Genomic DNA, 17,320 nt, shown 5'->3' with positions numbered 1-17,320 from the left:
TGAAGACTTGGGTCGTCAGTCACCAGAGGAAGACTTCCCCAGCACATCAACACTCACACATCCGTGGGTGTCAGTGACAGTCCCGGTGGCACATCAGAGGGCACTTCGAAGGGGTACCTGAGGGAAGGGACTGTTCCCAAAGGAGTGGACAGACTTAAGGGAACCAGTGAGGGATGGTGAGGCCCCCAGGGACCAGCAAAGGTGGGAGTTGTTAGATCCCTGTGTCTGCAGGGGTAGGGGAGGGACCATACGGACCCTCGAGGAGAGATGCAGCTGTAGGAGAGGGTCATCCGACAGGAGCTGCAGCCATCGGCAGAGGAACACGGCTACTGCCAAACCACGCCCAGCAAGGAGGGAGCAGGAGAGAGAAATACCTCTCCCCTCCATCTCCCATCTCCTACCAACAACGCCCATTGATTGAACCCAACTGGGGCCCAGGTATGAGGGAACTCGGTGATGCAGTTCAAGAGGGCAGGTCCCCAGGGCGAAGGCAGGGAGGATGGATAGGGTGGAGAGGAGTTGTGGAGCATCTGTAAACAGAGAATACCAGCTCAGCCTGCCTGACTTTCGGGTGTGGAAGTAACATGGCAGCAGCTTAATTCTAAATAATCCTATTCCTCCTTCTTGAAACTATATGGCACAACAAGGAGCACGGAAGAAGAAGAAAAAAAGCCCATCACCAACACACATCAAACTTAACTTCAGAGAAGCTAGGAGACTGGGAAACTGCAAGTCCAGTAGCAGGTGAGGGGCCGGCCGGTGGCGCAGCGGTTAAGTGTGCACATTTTGGTGCGGCAGCCTGGGGTTTGCCAGTTCAGATCCCGGGTGCGGACATGGCACTGCTTGACAAGCCATGCTGTGGTAGGCATCCACATATAAAGTAGAGGAAGATGAGCACGGATGTTAGTTTGGCAGCAGATGTTAGCTCAGCGCTAATCTTCCTCAAAAAAAAAAAAAAAAAAGAAGCAGCAGCAGCAGGTGAGACCAGCAGAACCATTGTGGGAAGGCCAGGAAGTACAGAAGAGCAGGCGATGAAGGGTGGCCAGCAGTGGGGGTCTCAGATACTGCCAGCAACACTCACTCCCAGTAGGAGAGGACCCTCTGAGCAAGAGCTCCTTGGGACAGGACTCAGACCTGAGAAGGTGACGAAGGAGGAGGAACGTGCCCAAGGAAGTCCAGAGGTGCCGGATCTCAGAGAGTAGCGCCTTCCAAGAGAGAAGGGGGCCCTTGGGAAGGCAGGGAGGGAACCTCTGGAGGCTGCGACTGGGAAAGGAAGGCTGCCAGTAGAATCTTCCTGAAGCCAGTTGTGTTCTGAGAGGCAGAGGGATCCCAGCTTCAGGCATGAGTCCAACACTTTGGTGAAGGAAGAGCTCCTGAGCAACCCAGCCTGAGCGACGACCCTGAGCCCACCCCCCACCCAGGGACTCTCCCACTGATGTCCATGAAAGTCCACTCCAGACTTGAGCTTCGGCTTCCCGACAGCCTCCCATACGTCCTAAGTACAAGGGTTTTATGATTGACAGAGTAGGTTTCTCTCTTCTCAATTAACATTAAGTTGGAAAAATCATACAGTTTCTCTGTCTTCCTCTCCCAACCTCCCCCGACGTTCACATCTTACACCATAGTACAATGATCGGAACCAGGGAATTATCATTAGCATATTTAGTTAAGCTAAATTTAAAGTTATTTAACTAAATAAAGATTAGTTAAATAAATAAGTTTAAGTAAACTTAAATTATTTAAATTAGAAGTTAACATATTAGCTAATCTCAAAACCTTACTGGAATTTCACCACTTTTTCCACTAATATCCTTTTTCTGTTTCAGAATGCTATCCAGGATCACGCACCTCATTTTTTTTTTCTTTTGGAGGGTGAGGAAGATTGGCCCTGAGCTAACATCTGCGCCAGTCTTCCTCTATTTTGTATGTGGGACACCGCCATAGCATGCACTTGATGAGCAGTGTAGGTCTCTGCCTGGGATCTGAACTTGCGAACCCAGGGCCTCGGAAGCAGAATGTGTGAACTTAACTACCTTGCCACCGGGCAGCCCCCGCGCACTGCATTTAGTTGTTATTTCTCCTTAGTCTCCTCCACTTTTGTGGCACTGCAGTAACAGTCCCTCAGTCTTTCCTCGTCTTTCACGACCTTGACACTTGTAACCAGGTCTGCTCACTTTGTCAAATCTTTCTCATTTGTCTAATATTTTCTCATGATTGGCCTGAGGTTATGTATTTTTGGCAAGAGAAGCACCGCAATGATGTTGGACCCTTCCCGGTGCCTCATGTCACAGGGTTCCTGACCTTGAGACATCTTATTACTTATTACAATAACTAGTGACGTTGAACTTGATCCTTTGGTTAAGGTGGTTTCTGCCGGGTTTCTCCGCCGTAAAGTAACTGTCTTGCCCTTGTAGTTAATAAACATCTTGGGGGAGAGACTTTAAGACTGCAAATTCTGTTTCTCTTCAAACTTGAAAAAAATCTTTTTAAATTGTAGTAAAATACACACTACCTAAATTTTGCCATCTTAACCACTTTGAACCGTACAGTTCTGTAGTGTTCAGTATGTTCACATTGTTGTGCAACCAATCTCCAGAACTTTTCATCTTGCAAAACTGAAATTCTATATTCCTTAAACAACTACTCCCCATTTCCCCCTCCCCCAGCCCCCGGCACCACCCTTCTACTTTCTGTTTCTGAAAGTTTGACTCTTCTTGGGACCTCATATAAGTAAAATCACATCGTATTTGTCTTTTTGTAACTGGCTTATTTCACCTAGCATAATGTTCTCAAGCTTCATTCACATTGTAGCACGTGTTGAAATTTCCTTCCTTTTTAAAACTGAACAGTATTCCATTGTATGTGTCTACCACACTTTGTTTATCCAATATTCCACTGTATGTATATACAATACCACATTTTGTTTATCCATTCCTCCATCTATGGACATTTGGGTTGCTTCTAATTTTTGGCTATTGTGAATAACGCTGCTATGAACATGGATTACAGACACTTTTTTCAAGACCCTGCTTTCAATTTCCTTGTTTATATATCCAGAAGTGCTTTTCCTGGATCACATGGTAATTCTATTTTTAATTTTTGGAGGAACTGCCGTACTGTTTTCCATAACAGCCACATCATTTTACATTCCCACCAACAGCGCACAAGGGTTCCAATTTCTCCACATCCTTGTCAATACTTATTTGCTCTTTTTGATAACAGTCATTCTAATGGGTGTGAGGTGATAGCTCATTGTAGTTTTGATTGACATTCGTCTGATGATTAGTGATGTCGAACATCTTTTTATATGCATATCAGCCATTTGTGTATCATCTTTGGGGAAATGTCTATTCAAGTCCTTTATCCATTTTTTAATTGGATTTTTTTTAATTGTTGAGTTGTAGGATTTCCTTATATATCCTGGATATTAACCCTTTCTCACACATATGACTTGCAAATATTTTTTCCCATTCTGTAAGTTGCCTTTTCACTCTGTTGGTTGTGCCCTTTGATGCACAGAAGTTTTTAATTTTGAAGTAGTCCAATTTATCTAGTTTTTCTTTTATTGCTTGTGCCTTCTTTGGCGTCATATCCAAGAAATGATTTCCAAATTCAATGTCACCAAGCTTTCCCTCTATGTTTTCCTCTAAAAATTTTATAGTTTTAGGTCTTATCTTTATCTCTTTGATCCATTTTGAGTTAATTTTGGTACATGGTGTAAGGTAAGGGTTCAACTTCATTATTTCGCATGTGAATATCCAGTTTTCCCAACACTATTTGTTGAAAAGACTGTCCTTTTCCCATTGGATGATCTTGGCACCCTTGTCAAAAACCATTTGAGAGCCAGCCCCCATGGCCGAGTGGTTAAGTTAGCGTGCTCAGCTTCAGCAGCCCAGGGTTTGCTGGTTCAGATCCTTGGTGCAGACGTGGCACTGCTCATCAGGCCATGCTGGGGTGGCATCCCACATGCCACAACTAGAAGGACCCACAACTAAAAATGTGCAACTATATACCAGGGGACTTTGGGGAGAAAAAGAAAAAAATAAAATCTTTAAAAAATAGAGGAAGACATGCGGGGAGAGGAGAAGAGCCAGTGAGCTGGGGACCTGCTCCAGCCTGAGCCTGTCCCCAGGGTGGTCTTCTCTCCACCTCAGAGTGACCCATCCTGAAACCCACCGGGGTGGGAGGTGTGAGGGGGACCTCACTCACCCACAATAGGGCTGTAGCTGCTGGGTGCTGCAATGTAGCTGAAACAGACTCTGAGGTCCACACTGTGGGGGCAAAGGGCAGCTCCTGAGCCACAAGGCTCATGGGCCAGGGCCCCACCCCCACCGTGCCCCACCTTCCGCAGCCTCAGCCCCAGCCTCAAACTATACAGAGAAAGGGGGAACCGGGGAAAACTGGACTCCAGAGGCTCCCCCGCCCTCCCCCTGGATCCCGCCTCACCAGACTGAGTGGCCACCAGCACAGCTGGGCTGTTCTAGGTCGATGGTTCGTGGAGCAATGAAGACCTCGTGGGAGACATGGAGGACAGGTCTGGCCCTGGGGAGTGGGGAGTTGAGGGTACAAGAAACATGAACATGAGGTTGGGAAAGAGGGGAGGTGGGCAGACTCCTCAGTCTCAAATATGGCACTAGAGTGGGGCTCAGGGCCTCAGGGAGGAGCTGGAAGGCTCACCTAAAGAGCACGGCCGTGTCGGCCAGGGAGCCCACCAGCAGGTCGGGGTAATGGTTCCCATCCACGTCCAGGCCGCCCGACAGAGAGTATCCGAAGCTCTTTATGCCCACAGCCTCGCCCTCCAGCACCTGCAGGACCAGACCATCAGTTCCCCACAGCCCATCAGCACCAGGCCTCTGCCTCCCCAGGCCTCTGCTGCCAGGCCCCCTTATCCCACCCAACCCATTCCCTCACAACCACTCCCCCCCACAAAAAAAAAATAGAGGAAGATTGGCATGGATGTTAGCTTAGGGCAAATCTTCTTCAGAAAAAAAAAAAAAAATCTGACTACTCCCCAAACTTTTGCACACTGATTTTAGCATTCATCAGTGAATCTTATCTGCAATAATTATTTCTGTGGTGTTTTCCTATTCACTATTTCCATCCTTCCTTCTACATTAATTAATTGGAATTCTACTGTAAGAGTTGTCCCTTCTCCACATTTATTCAATCTGCTATTTACCCATATAAGTATGGATTCATGTATGGAATATTTATCTTATTCTATGGCTTATAATCCAATACTATCATTATTTATTTTGCTGCTCAAACTAGTCCAGCTTTGGCCATTAGAAGTTCCCTCAGGTTGGCTCCTGTGTTCTTTCCAGAAGCTCCCACCTTTCCTTTCTATCTATCTATCTATCTATCTATCTCTCTGTCTATGTATCTATGTATCTATCTATCTATCTATCTATGTATCTATCTATCTTCTATTTATTTATTTTAGCATTTCCTTACTTTCTGGGACTACAAGGTGTTCTGGGCTGATCTTGTATTTTCCTGCCCCAGCACTACAATCAACTGCTTCTCCTGGCAGCCCTGGTTCCTTTATTAGGGGATGGTATTTAGAGATCAAGATCTGGCTTATGGGGTGCTCATTGCTGTTGGGGTGTCAGTGCTTCTAGGACCTTTCGGCAGACAGATCTAGGTAGTATATGTATGTGTTCACTAACCTATTCATGCACACACACATATGCATTTCTATATCTATCTATCAACATATATAATTAAAAACCATGAGTATATATTGATACCTCAGATTCCAGCCCAACAGCACAGTGTTCCCCATTCCTTATTTGTAATTTCTTTCTCCAACAGTGACAAATCCAGTTCTTATTATCTAAAATACATTTACTTGTGTGTCTAATTCTAGTATACACATAAATTCTAATATATACATTGTAAATATATACATTATTTCAAAACCGCTAACCCACAATCTTGTGAGAAACACAGTTACTGACTGAATCAAATTTCTGATTGCAGAATTCATGTGCAGCTTTTTCTGCCTTTAGCCTTACAGAATCCAGTCAACATACTATTTTCCAAAGCTACTTAGGATTTTTCTTTCCTTTCCCACCCCTTTCAGTCATTTTCTCCATTTGTAATAGAGTGAGGATCATTTGTTACTGTTTATAGTGCATTTTGGGTTCTCCCTCTTCCACATTCTAGTTGCTTTTAATAGTTTGTTTATTTTGGGGGTACGTGAAGTATTACTATGGTTCTTCAAATCAGAGCCATACAAAAAGATACACACTCAGAGAAGCGTCCTTCTCTCCTCATCTCTGCCACCCTGTTCTCACTCCTGATTCTTTCCACCACCTTCCCAGCCAGCCCCTGTAGGTAACCAATCTCTTTAGTTTATCCCTGGTTTATGGCTCCTGCATTTTCTTTCCACAAATATGCAGAGACGTGCATTTTCTTAAATCCTCCTTCTTTCTTTACAGAAAGGCTAGCATACCATAGATATGCACTTCCCTTTTTTCTACTGAACAGTAAAAACATACGATTTTTTAGATATTAAAAGAATACCATAATTATACTGCATATGAAGAAATCCCCCTAGAAAAGATTACCTCAAAGATGGCACATAAAAATTACTACTTAACGTGAATTAAATTTCAACATGAGTTTTAAAAAGTAAATAAGGCACTTCATAAAGCATTAGTAGTTATGAAGGAGGATTGTAAAATAGAATTACCAGAATTCTGGGGAGAGATGGCAGACAACGGGAGTAGGCAGAACAGAAACTGACATGTCTCAGGAGTAAAATAGAAGAAAAAAGATAAAACAAACCAATGCAGAAATGAAGACGAAACTATAAGAAGCCCAGTAGGTGCCTATGGAACAGAAATGAAGAAAAGCAAAGGAAAAAAAGCAATCAGATTAAAGAGATACACAGTGTTTGGGAGATGATGACAGATGTGGAAACCAGGTAGAAAAGAACTTCAGGCCCACAATTGGGATTCCAAGAAAGCAAGGAAGCAGTGGAACAGAGCAAATATTTCAAAATACAATTAAGAGGGACCGGCCCAGTGGCGTAGTGGTTAAGTTCACGTGTTCCACTTTGTTGGTCCGAGGATTACAGGTTCAGATCCTTGGCGTGGACCTAGCACCGCTCATCAGCCACGCTGTGGCGGCGTCCCACATAAAGTAGCAGAAGACTGGCACAGACGTTAGCTCAGCAACAATCTTTCTCAAGCAAAAAGAGAGGGATTGGCAACAGATGTTAGCTCAGGGCCAGTCTTCCTCACACACACACAAAATACAATTAAGAAATGTTCCCGAAATAAAATAATTCTGGACTCAATATTGAAAGGGTGGGGCGAGCCCCATGGCTAATTGGTTAAGTCCGCGCCCTCTGCTTCAGCGGCCCAGGCTTTCGTCAGTTCCAATCCTGGGCGTGGACATGGCACCGCTCATCAAGTCATGCTGAGGTGGTGTCCCACACGCCACAACTAGAAGGACCCACAACTAAAAATACACAAGTATGTACCAGGGGGCTTTGGGAGAAAAAGGAAAAATAAAATCTTTAAAAATATTGAAAGGGCAAATTAAATCTTAGGGAAAACTGAGTCAGAAAAATCATCACTGAGACAAACCCTAGAACAATTATTGTACTTTACAGATAAAGACAGCCAGCCAGAAAGATCAAGTCACTTATCAGAAATTCCAGTGAATTAGAAGCCAGCCTTCCAGGGACTTCTCCACCTCTGTGCCAGACGGGAGTGCAGCCACACCTAGAAGATGCTAGAGGAAAAATGCAGGAGCTGGAAATTTGAAACCAGCCAAGGATAAAATATACAGGTTATAGACCAAAAATACCTCACATTTAAGAACTCAGAATATGGTTCACATGAGTCCTTCTTTTCTTATTTTTATTTTGGCTTTTTAAACTTTTTTTAAATAGAAAATGCCATACACAGAAATAGAACACAATAAACCCTCATGGGCACATTACAATAACCCAATGGGCCTAGCTGTAACAATCATTAACTCAGATCTCAGATGTCTTCTCAGTTCATTTGTAATATTTCATTCTTGAGGAAACTTCTAGAGGCCTAACTCCAACCAACCAAGAGACAGCAGAAAATATTTCAGCTAGAGGAACAGCAGAGAGCTTTTAGTATCTTCAGCTGCCGATCAAAGCAAAACCAAGGTGTGGCTCAGGGGGAGAGGAATGGAATGTGAATGCTCCGGTATTTTCACAAAGTAGAAACGAGACAACCAGCAACAAAAAAAAAGGAAGCTGGAAAGCAGAAAACGCTGGCCCTTGTCTCATCCGTAATCCGAGGGGAATCAGGGCTCAGAAGCCGAGGGGTAAAGGTTTCAGTGTGTGTAGGAGCACAGAGAGAAACGCAAAGGAGGCTCATCCTACTGACTGAGCAGGAGCCGTGAGGAAGGGGCAGACGGGAGGGAGGGAGGAACACCATCTACAGAGATCTATCGGCAGGAAAGCCCTGGGCCTGCAAATGCAGGGCCGCAAGGGGAACCGAAAGGCAGTATTAGCAACTTTGCCTCTGGCTGGTTGGAGAACTAGGGTTTAGGGAACTGCTGAGGGAAGAACTGATCTTTGAGACTTGACTGAGACCCAAAAGGTGTAGTGGCCACAGCTGTCTTCTCCTCCACCGGGCTGGGCACAGCTAGCCTCATGGAGACAGGCCTGGGCTCCTCTTGGCTTCCCTGAGTCCCATGTGTTCCAGACATGGGGCCAAAGACAAGTGTAACCTGGCCACGCCCCCCAGGGCAGGAAACAGAATAGAGCGCTGGGGGAATAGAGGCACAGAGAAACAGGCATTGCCCGGACCGTAGGAGGACCAGCTGCATGGGGGGTTCATTTAGATGTTGCCAGAGCTCCTTGCTGGGCACTGGGCATGCCCTAATCAGTAGATGGGACTTGCCTGCAGCCCTGGGGACAACCACCCCAGAGGGGCACACAGGAAAGCGGCTCATTAATACAACTGTGGAAGAGAAGTCTAGGGTGTGAGAGGGTATCAGTCGCAGCTGCACTCATTCGAAGTGTGACCGTGTGTGTGTTGGGGGGCGGTCAGGGAAGCTGAGACCTGAGGGATGAAAGAGGGGCAGCCACCTAGACAGCGGTGGTTTTGGGCAAGGATGGAGAGCTGGAGAGCATTTTGGGCAGAACAAAAACCAGCATGTGCAAAGATCCTGAGGCAAGCAGGAGCATGATGTTAAGGGAAATGAAAAAGGTCAGCGCAGGCTGGCCCCATGGTGCAGTAGTTGAATTTGGTGTGCTCTGCTTCAGCGGCCTGGGTTTGTGGCTTCGGATCCCAGGAGGACTTACACCCCATCGCCACGCTGGGGTAGCAACCCACATGTAAAGTGGAGGAAGACTGGAACAGATGTTAGCTCAGGGCTAATCTTCATCAGCAAAAAAAAAAAAAAAGTCAATGTGGCTGAGAGAGACGTGGGAGGGGCATTGTGAGGGGCAGGCTGGCAGGTGGAGGACCCTGATATAAGCTTTTGTTTGCAACAGAAAATCTAATGCACAGCAGCTCCAACCATGAGGAAATGGCATCCTCTTGCCCAGCCAAGTGGCAGCAGCAGGATTGGTTAACTTAGAGACTGAATAAAGGAACCCCGGACCCAGGTTCTTTCTGCATTTCTGGCTTTTCCTTGGGCTTGTTCCTCCTGTGGTTCCAAGCGGCCGCCACAGTTCTGAGCCTCATTTCCAGCCACAAAGTTGTCCAGCAGAAGAGGAGGAACTGCTTCTTCCCTCGCCTTCTTTTTGAGCATGAAAAACCTTTCTTAGAAGCCCCAAGGCCCTCAGAGCTGGCCTCTCCTCTCCTTAGCCAGACCCGTGTCACACACCCATCCCCTAAGGCAATCACTCAGAGCAGGACCAAGGGGCACTGTTGGGCCATCTGGGACTTCCCCCTGAGACACCATGGCAAGGATGCACACCAGAAAAGCTGCAACGGCTCTGCAAGTGCAGCTCCACGGGCCTCCCGGCGTGGCCCCAACGGTCTCTCCCGACCCTGGCATCCGCTCCTGGAGGCAGGGGCTGGATACTGGAAGCGCACTCAGAATGCTTGGGGTGTCTCTTCAAAGACCTTTTGGGGCCAGAGGAAGCAGCTTTGGCCCACTTTGCAGCCTCGGAGGCCTTCTCTGGGGGACAGTCAGCAACAGGGAACCAAGCGTGGACCTGAGCTCCGCCCTGGGGTGAGGGTGGGAGATGCTCTTGTCGGCTTGGGAGGGATCTCAGATTGGCGAAGGGAAAGGTCACCGGTGCAGATCGTCACTCACAGCGAGAGCCGGTGGGAGGGGGGTACACAGCCCCCTAGCGGCAGGCCGCGGAAGGCGTCCCAGGAAGCCGGCCCGGTCACCGTGGGGAGGACGGACGACGCTTTTCCTCTCCATCTACCCCTAACTGGGAAGCGCCGCGTAAGCGGTGCTTGGGAGACGAAGCGGCCTGACTCCGCGCGTGCTCCAGCAGACAGCGCGCTCGTCCGGAGCGGGGGGCATCATGGGCCAAGGCGGGGGGGAGGGGCGGGGGACGCGGCGTCGCCAGCCGAGGGGTGCCAGGGAGTGCGGACGCAGGGGGCGCAGGAGCCCGCGCCGGCGCCAGGGCCGGGCCTTATCCGGCGGCAACTGTGAGTCACTCATCAGCAGGGCGTCCCTAGGGCTGGTGTCGCGTGCGCGGGCACATACTGGGGGCGGGAGGTGGAGGGACTTAGGTGTGCGGGAACCCTGGTCCCTCTGGGGGACGTGCCCGACGCAAATGCCGGCCTTCGTCCCGCACCACAGATACCGGCCGGTCCCGGAGGGGGATGCTTGGGGTGAGGATGAGGGGCTCTCGCGCGCACGCGCCCATCCCGGTCCGCGCGCTTCTCGCCCACGTGCGTGGCCCCGTGCGGCGCAGGCCCCTCCCCGGGGGGCGCGGCGTGGGCGGGGCTCCTCCTGGCGGCCGCGCCCAACCCTACAAGTCCGCGGCGCTTCGTCGCCTGTCCCAACCTGCTCGGTGGCCCACGGCCGGGCGGGGCCGCGCACAAACAGCCCGCGGGCCGGGCGGGGCGGCGAGGGCCGGAAGCCCCGCCCGTGCGGCTCCGAGTCGTCCCCGGGAACTCCCGGCGCCCAGCCTGGGGGTGCTCCGGCGCCCCTCGCAGGGAGAAGTTCCTGAGGCCCCGGCCCTGGGCGCCCCGAGCGCAGCCCCTCGAGGATCCGGGGACCGAGTATCCCCCTCCTAGGAGGGGCCGGTTTCCTGGAGCTGGGGGAGCGGATTTGGAACCGGGGCCGGGGGCTGGCTCCTGGATCGAGCCGGGGAGGAGCACGTACCTAAATGGGGACTGAACTTCGCATGAGGGAGCGGTTGGATACGCGTCTGAGACGATGGGAACCGAACAGTCCGTCTAGGTTTCCTAATTTGGAGTGCCAGGACTCTGGAGGTGGGGGCTGGGTTTCTGGATATGGGGGCTCCGCTCTTGGCAAGGGACAGCTGGGCCCAGCTTGTGTGGAGGCAAGAAGTGGACGCAGCGTAGGGACACGTGCTTTAATGAGGCGCAAGCCAGGGGGCAGCCGCTGACCAGAGCTCAGGGCCTGGAGGTGTCACCCATGGCTCCCCTCTGTCATTTCAGGAGGCCCAATTTTTTCCCGAATCCCGAGAAAGTCTCCGAGGCCTGGTTAGCAGTCTTGTCGATGGTTTCCTGGGTAGATTTGGCCGCCTGGTCCATGGCTGGGGATGGAAATGAGAGGGCGGGAGAGGGCGTGTGACGGTGGGGCCCTGGGGAACCAGAGCTATGCAGGCGAGCCTGGCACGGTCTCCCTCCCCAGGAAGCAGGCCGTGGGGCAGTGTGCACAGAGGGGCTGCAGAGGAAAGGGTGTGCCGGGGCAGGGGCGGGGTGGGGTGGGGTGGGGTGGGAAGTGTGCTGGGACTGCCCCCCCCCCCCCCCCCGCCGCCTGCTGGGCCCCACCAGACCTTTCTGCCCTGCTTCTGTGGCCTGATCCACCACTTGCTGAACTGCTGCTCCGGCCGCGGTCACTGGAACAGAGATGTGGCCTTTACCCCCACCCCCCCATTGAGACAGCCACAGGGGCCCCACATTGCCACCCTTATCTGTTCTCTAGAGTAGTCAGTCCCACTGGCCCAAGGGGCCAATGCCATCCAGGGAAAAATCCCTTGACCAAGGCCACCCAGCCCTGAGACACATGAGCCCTTTCCATGCCCCTCGGGTGTTCTTGTTTATTTGTAACTCTGGGCCCCTCCCCTCTGGCCTGCTTCCCTTCCCATCTCCAGGATTGCTGAGAAAATGCCCACAGAGGAAGGCAGGCAGGGCCGGGCTGGGCTGGAGCTGCATCTGGGCTGTGGCTGCTGCTGCTGGGCATGGTCCAGGAAGAACCCTGCCCTCCTGAGCAACTTCTCCCCCAGAAGCCCGACTTGGATGCCTGAATCCCACTTCCTGCCCTGGGGCGCCCGCTTCTCCAAGGCCCTCTCACCACCTCCTCCCTCTCACCACCTCCTCCCTCCGATGCCTGGCCCCTGGGCACACAAGCAAGGATGCCAGTGCCCTGTGGGCAGGCAGCTTAAGGCATTAGGAAACAAGTGCAGAAAGGAGGGGCAACTTCAAGTTCAGGCCATCACCTCTGGACCCAAGTTCTGTGCCTGTGCTGAACAGGGTTTCCAGGGGCTCAGATGCCTCCCCCATGCTGGATGGGCAGACAGGTGGCTCTGGCCTCCGGAGAACTGACTCATCCTTGCTGCTCACAGGAAGGTGCCTGCCTTACCCAGACGCTGGGGGACAGGGGTGGGGGCTCAGGCAGGCCCTAGATCTGCTGCTCACAGAGGCTCCTGGGGGCTTTGTCTGACAGCCAGTCAGGACCAAAGAGAAGGAGGCTTTGAGAAGGAGCTTACGGATGGGGAAAGTGAGGCCCAGAGGAAGGGTCCTGTAGACAGAGGCTTCCTGGTAGCATTTTAGTCTCGGGGGGCAACTGTGGGCTTTCCCTGGGGCACTGGTGAAGGAGGGGTTGGTTTGGATGCTGTCTGTTGATTGGGACGTGTGCAGGACAGATGGGGAGCTGAAGTCCCAGGGAGGCGGGAAGACCTGACGCTGGTGAGCCCAGGGGTCTCCTCACATCCCCTCGCCTCTAACCCACCACCCCCGTCTCTGAGGCCCCCAACTGTAACCTCAGGTCTGAGGAGGAGAGGGGTGGAGGCGGAGAAGCCAAGGCTGGGAGCCGCCCTGCCGCGGGAGGGTGGGAAGGCCCCCTGGGCGAGGACTTAAAAGAAAGGGAATATTTTTCCCCAGTCGGTGGGAGGAGGTCTCAAAGCCCATGGAGTCTGGAGCCATCTCCCCATCCCATCCCGTCCCGTGCGTGGAGCCCCCAGCGGGCAGAGCACGCTGTCTCATGGACTTTCATCCTCCCCTAAGGACCGGGGTGGGGCCGCTCCCCGTCGGCGCAGCCTCCCGTGATGGCTCCAGTCTTGGGGCGCAGCTGTTCCCCCGCCTCCCGCAAGGCATCATCCCCTGGGCTGGTCCGGGCGGGCGTCCTGCCGGGTCCCTGCGTCCCGGGGGGCCCTTCTGAGGCTGAGCCGCCCGCGCACTTTTGGGCCGCGCAGAGCGCCGGCTTCTGCCGGGTGCCTCCAGCCGGGCGCCCGCTGCGTGTGCCCCGGGTCGCGCGCTGGCCTCACCGGCTTCCTGGGCCGCCCCCTCCACTTGCTGTTTCAGGTCCTGCAAGCCTTTGCTGGCCATGGCTGCGGGGGGTCTGCGAGGTTGTTAAGGGTATCCGCAGCGACGTTGGATCCTGCTAGCCGCGGCTACGACCGGAGTGTCAGCTCTGGCTTTTAAGGCGCCCCAGGGCCGGCCCGCCCCGCGGAGGGGGGGCGGGGGGCGCAGGGCGGGGCGGTTCCCAGCAGACAGGCTCGAGGGAGTGACGGGCTCTGCTCCCAAATTCCGCCGGCGGGAGGCACATCCTGGCCTCAGGTGGGCCGCGGTGGGAGGGCGGCGGCCCCAACCAGGGTCCAGAGAAGGGCTAGGGGCTGTAGAGGGTTTGCATCTGGGGCCAAAGAGGGGCTGGGGGCAGGAGGGGGCCCACGCATACCTCCCCCCACCCCTTCGACGTGATCCCTCCCTCCTCGACCTTGAGGGTCCCCCAACTGGTGAGCGCTGGGTCTGCGCCAGGTCAGCATCTCAAGGCTGGAGTTGAAATTAACAACAGCAGCTCCTTTTTATTGAGCACCTACCTTGTGCCCCACGCCGCCCCAACACTTTACAGCCTCAGGTCCGATCTTTACAACAACCTCGTGAAATGGGTGTTCTTAATTAGTTGATAAGAAAAAACAGACACAGAGGGCGAGTTAGGTCTTACCCAAACTCACACGTTAGAGACTCGAATCCGCATCGGTGGGCAGTAAACCCTAGGGCCCTGACACCTCCCAGCCACCTGTCCCCACACACTCGGCCTGGACACTGTAGACTGGCCATCTGCCCAGCGGCCACTGGGACCTGACGGACACTGGGGTGGGTAGGGGAGGGTAAAATGCCCCCTGGAGAGGGCGATCACCGCCCGCGCCCCTGGGGACGATGTGGCCCGAAGTGGATGGGAGGTAACGGAGAGGGCGGTCCGTGTGTGGCCGGCCCAGGCGAGAAGACTGCTGCCGGTCACCAAAGCCCGACGAGTTGGGCAGGAAGCACCCCAGGTCACACAGCGAAGAAGAGAGCCGTGGAGCCACAGGCCACTCAGATCGCCCAGGGATGGGGTGCGCTCGGGGCGTGGTGACGCCCCAGGGGCGCCGGGAGGGGGTTAGAGACCTGCGTGCGAGTGGAGGAGCCAGGGATCCCGGGGACAGCAAGACGACCGGCCAGGCACAACCCCCTGGCCCTCCGGGGCGCAGGTCGGCCTCCCAGCCCTCTCGAGCTCCGGAGGCACCCGCGCACCCCCTGGGCGTCTCCACCCCGCGCGGCCACGCTCTCGGATTCCCTGTCTGAGCCTGTCTCTGCACCTCTCTTGAGGTCTCCCCTATTCTGGAGCTCTGGGTGGCCCCTCCCCACCCAGGTCCACTCCTCTGGCCCCTGCCCTGCCTCCAATAGTTGGGGGCGGAGGGCGGGGAGAGGCAGGGGGTACACACAACACACGCGCTGAATGGATTAATAGAGATAGGTCAACCCCGGGCAAGAGGAAGGAGCAGGAGCTGAAATCAGGTAGGGGGAGGGGACGCCGAGCGGCCTAACGAAGCTGCCGCCCCGCCCCGCCCCTCCCGGCCGCGAGCCTGGTCCAGCCCCGAGCGCAAAGATGCTGCAGGGAGCCGCCTGAGGGCTGCCTCCGGGCCTCGCGGGAGCCTAGTCCGGCCCCGGGCCTGCCGGCCCTCCTGAAATCCCACCAGCGGCACCAGTCCCTTTAGCCAGGAAGGGCTGTCACACTGCTCCAGTGAGCTCATCGCTGGGCCGCGGATGCTGTTCGTGCCAGGCCCAGCAGGCAAGGAGCCAGCCAGAGAGGCAGCGGCCTCTGTGGGAGGGACAGGCGGGCCAAGCAGGTGAAAATGGAGACAGGCACTGGAGTCAGAGCTCCTGGGTTCCAAGACCCCCTGGGGCAAGTCCCTTCATTTCTCCCAGCCTCAATGTCCCCATCCTTGATGGGGAGAGACAATAACAGAATGTCCCCCGAAGTGTTATTGTGAGGATTAAATGGGCTGAAAGGTGCCCACACTGAGCCGAGGGCCCTTCACAGCAGGCAGGGTGCTTGGCCTCTCAGGTAAGCAGAGGGGTAAGGAAGGGCCTTCCTTCTCTAGGGCAGGAAGATGAGATGCAGCCCCACCGGCGAGAGCACACAATAGGGGGTTTCAAGGCAAAGCACATGGCAGGTGCCCATGGGGTGGGGAAGGGGTACTTGGGGCAGACTGTGATGTTTGCCCTTGGACCCCAAGAATGGGCCCTGAGTATGTGTCTAGGGTGGGGACAAGCAGCAGGGACGTTCCAGGCTCCTTCAGCAGTGGTGGGGGGCACTGAGAACCTCATGAAGTGCTGTCCCCAGGGGCCGGGTCTAGGTGTCCCCTGTCCGCCCAGTGACCTGAGTGGGCCCGGCTCCTCCTTGCTCTCTCTTACAGCCCAGGGAGCTCAGGCACACCCAGGCCCCTGGTGAACTGCTCCTGGGGCATGCACAGGCCTGCTGATGTGCAGTGTCTGGGCCCCGGGGCGGGAACACCCCTGCCTGCCCTGGACCTCTTCCAGACCTTTCATGCCTCCCATGGTGGGGTGTGCAGGGCTGGGGGACCAGCAGCCCCCTGCTCCTTTCTGCTTCGTCAGCAACAGATGCCACAGTCAGCGGGCCAGGATACAACCCATCTCAGCATGTGCTTGACTGGGTCACCAGCCCCCTCGGCTGCCCTTGACCCCTGTTCCCCACTACAGAGGGAGGATAGGAAGGTGGTGTGGACAGGGCATTGTCTGGAGTCAGGTGTGCACTCTGGCTCCCACACCCTGGGCTGGAGGCCTTGGGCAAGTCACTTACATGCTCTGAGCCCAAACTGTCTGGGTGTCAAAGTGGAGGCAACCTGGTCTCTGCTCAGCCACCTCTGAACAAGACTCTGGGGTGTGATGCCAACAGCCCTTCGTGTAGGACACCGACCAGCCCAGGCCCTGGCTTGTTCTGAAACCTTGAGGGGGGTGGCATCTGCCATAAGCACACTGGAGCCCATGCAGTCCGGGTGGCCACAGCAGAACCTGGGAGTCAACTGGGAGGCTCTGGGGCCAGCCCACCTGCAGTCCCCAATCCGGGTGCTTCCTTGCCTTTGGGCAAGTTATTTAACCTCTCTGTTCCTCAGCTCATTCTCGGCGAAACTGGGATCATGCCAACTCCTCCTAGTAGGTTTGTTCAGAGGATTCAGTGAGGTAAAGAGCGCTGCACAGCATCTGTGGCCTGGGAGGAGCTCAGCAAATGTTCCTTTTCTGCTCTTTTCCTCTCAAGGTGGAGCCTTATGTGCCTGCATCTCAGCTGTTGTGATTTCTGATGATGCTTGACAGGCCTTCTCGGGGAAGGGAGGGAAAGCCCAGCTCCATCCTGGAGGGGAGCTCGAGGCTGGGTGGGGCCGGGCGGGAGGGGCCCTGGGGGTCATGTCCTCTGCTGAGGAGGATGCCGAGAGTCCTCGCTGTGGGTTAGACTCCACATCTTTGAACATTACTGTCTGTTCCAAGGAGGGATGTTGGGTGTCCCTGTTCCCTGAAGGACACTGGCGCCAAGGACACACGGCAGGAGGGCTCAGGAGGTCCCCCGCCCTCCTGCATCAGCGGGCTCTGTCCTGAGGGTGCGCTACAGCTCGAAACCTGGGGCCATATGGGTGTTGTGCTCCTGTGGACGGCGTGTCCCGGATGGT

At 54.0% G+C, this 17,320-nt stretch overlaps 3 protein-coding genes across 3 annotated transcripts; 1 reads left to right on the top strand and 2 right to left on the bottom strand.

Moving 5' to 3' along the window:
* Positions 1–951: 951 nt before the first annotated feature.
* LOC124235190 (integrin alpha-7-like) lies at positions 952–9,753 on the bottom strand. The gene is made up of 6 exons (XM_046652799.1): positions 9,604–9,753; positions 6,698–6,814; positions 4,678–4,805; positions 4,447–4,542; positions 4,210–4,271; positions 952–1,311 (listed from the first exon to the last, which is right to left on the bottom strand). The coding sequence occupies exons 1-6, from the start codon at positions 9,751–9,753 to the stop codon at positions 1,058–1,060; spliced, it is 807 nt and encodes a 268-aa protein (XP_046508755.1). The 3' UTR covers positions 952–1,057.
* Positions 9,754–10,483: 730 nt separating this feature from the next.
* Positions 10,484–11,351, top strand: LOC124235189 (translation initiation factor IF-2-like). Its single transcript, XM_046652798.1, has 2 exons — positions 10,484–10,610; positions 10,765–11,351. Exons 1-2 carry the CDS (start codon positions 10,484–10,486, stop codon positions 11,202–11,204), a joined length of 567 nt encoding a protein of 188 aa, XP_046508754.1. The 3' UTR covers positions 11,205–11,351.
* Positions 11,352–11,492: 141 nt separating this feature from the next.
* Positions 11,493–13,796, bottom strand: ADIRF (adipogenesis regulatory factor). Its single transcript, XM_046653860.1, has 3 exons — positions 13,643–13,796; positions 11,933–11,995; positions 11,493–11,689 (listed from the first exon to the last, which is right to left on the bottom strand). The coding sequence occupies exons 1-3, from the start codon at positions 13,701–13,703 to the stop codon at positions 11,583–11,585; spliced, it is 231 nt and encodes a 76-aa protein (XP_046509816.1). The 5' UTR covers positions 13,704–13,796; the 3' UTR covers positions 11,493–11,582.
* Between the last annotated feature and the right edge of the window lie 3,524 nt (positions 13,797–17,320).

Source organism: Equus quagga, chromosome 2 (assembly GCF_021613505.1).
Source record: "Equus quagga isolate Etosha38 chromosome 2, UCLA_HA_Equagga_1.0, whole genome shotgun sequence".
Taxonomy (NCBI): Eukaryota; Metazoa; Chordata; class Mammalia; order Perissodactyla; family Equidae; genus Equus; species Equus quagga.
Note: the sequence above shows the minus strand (reverse complement) of the source record. Positions and strands in the feature narration are given on the sequence as shown.

What these genes read in the sequence shown, in the direction of transcription:
- LOC124235190 (XM_046652799.1), bottom strand. Translation starts at nt 9,753, where the DNA reads ATGCTCAAAAAGAAGGCGAGGGAAGAAGCAGTTCCTCCTCTTCTGCTG. An exon ending in GCTGGTGGCCACTCAGTCTG is followed by an intron (nt 4,272 to 4,446) that starts GTGAGGCGGGAT and finishes TTGCCCCCACAG; the next exon opens with TGTGGACCTCAGAGTCTGTT. An exon ending in CAGCTACAGCCCTATTGTGG is followed by an intron (nt 1,312 to 4,209) that starts GTGAGTGAGGTC and finishes TCTGCCTCTCAG; the next exon opens with AACACAACTGGCTTCAGGAA.
- LOC124235189 (XM_046652798.1), top strand. Translation starts at nt 10,484, where the DNA reads ATGGGCCAAGGCGGGGGGGAGGGGCGGGGGACGCGGCGTCGCCAGCCG. An exon ending in GGCCTTATCCGGCGGCAACT is followed by an intron (nt 10,611 to 10,764) that starts GTGAGTCACTCA and finishes CCCGCACCACAG; the next exon opens with ATACCGGCCGGTCCCGGAGG.
- ADIRF (XM_046653860.1), bottom strand. Translation starts at nt 13,703, where the DNA reads ATGGCCAGCAAAGGCTTGCAGGACCTGAAACAGCAAGTGGAGGGGGCG. An exon ending in GGGGGCGGCCCAGGAAGCCG is followed by an intron (nt 11,996 to 13,642) that starts GTGAGGCCAGCG and finishes TCTCTGTTCCAG; the next exon opens with TGACCGCGGCCGGAGCAGCA. An exon ending in CACAGAAGCAGGGCAGAAAG is followed by an intron (nt 11,690 to 11,932) that starts GTCTGGTGGGGC and finishes TTCCATCCCCAG; the next exon opens with CCATGGACCAGGCGGCCAAA.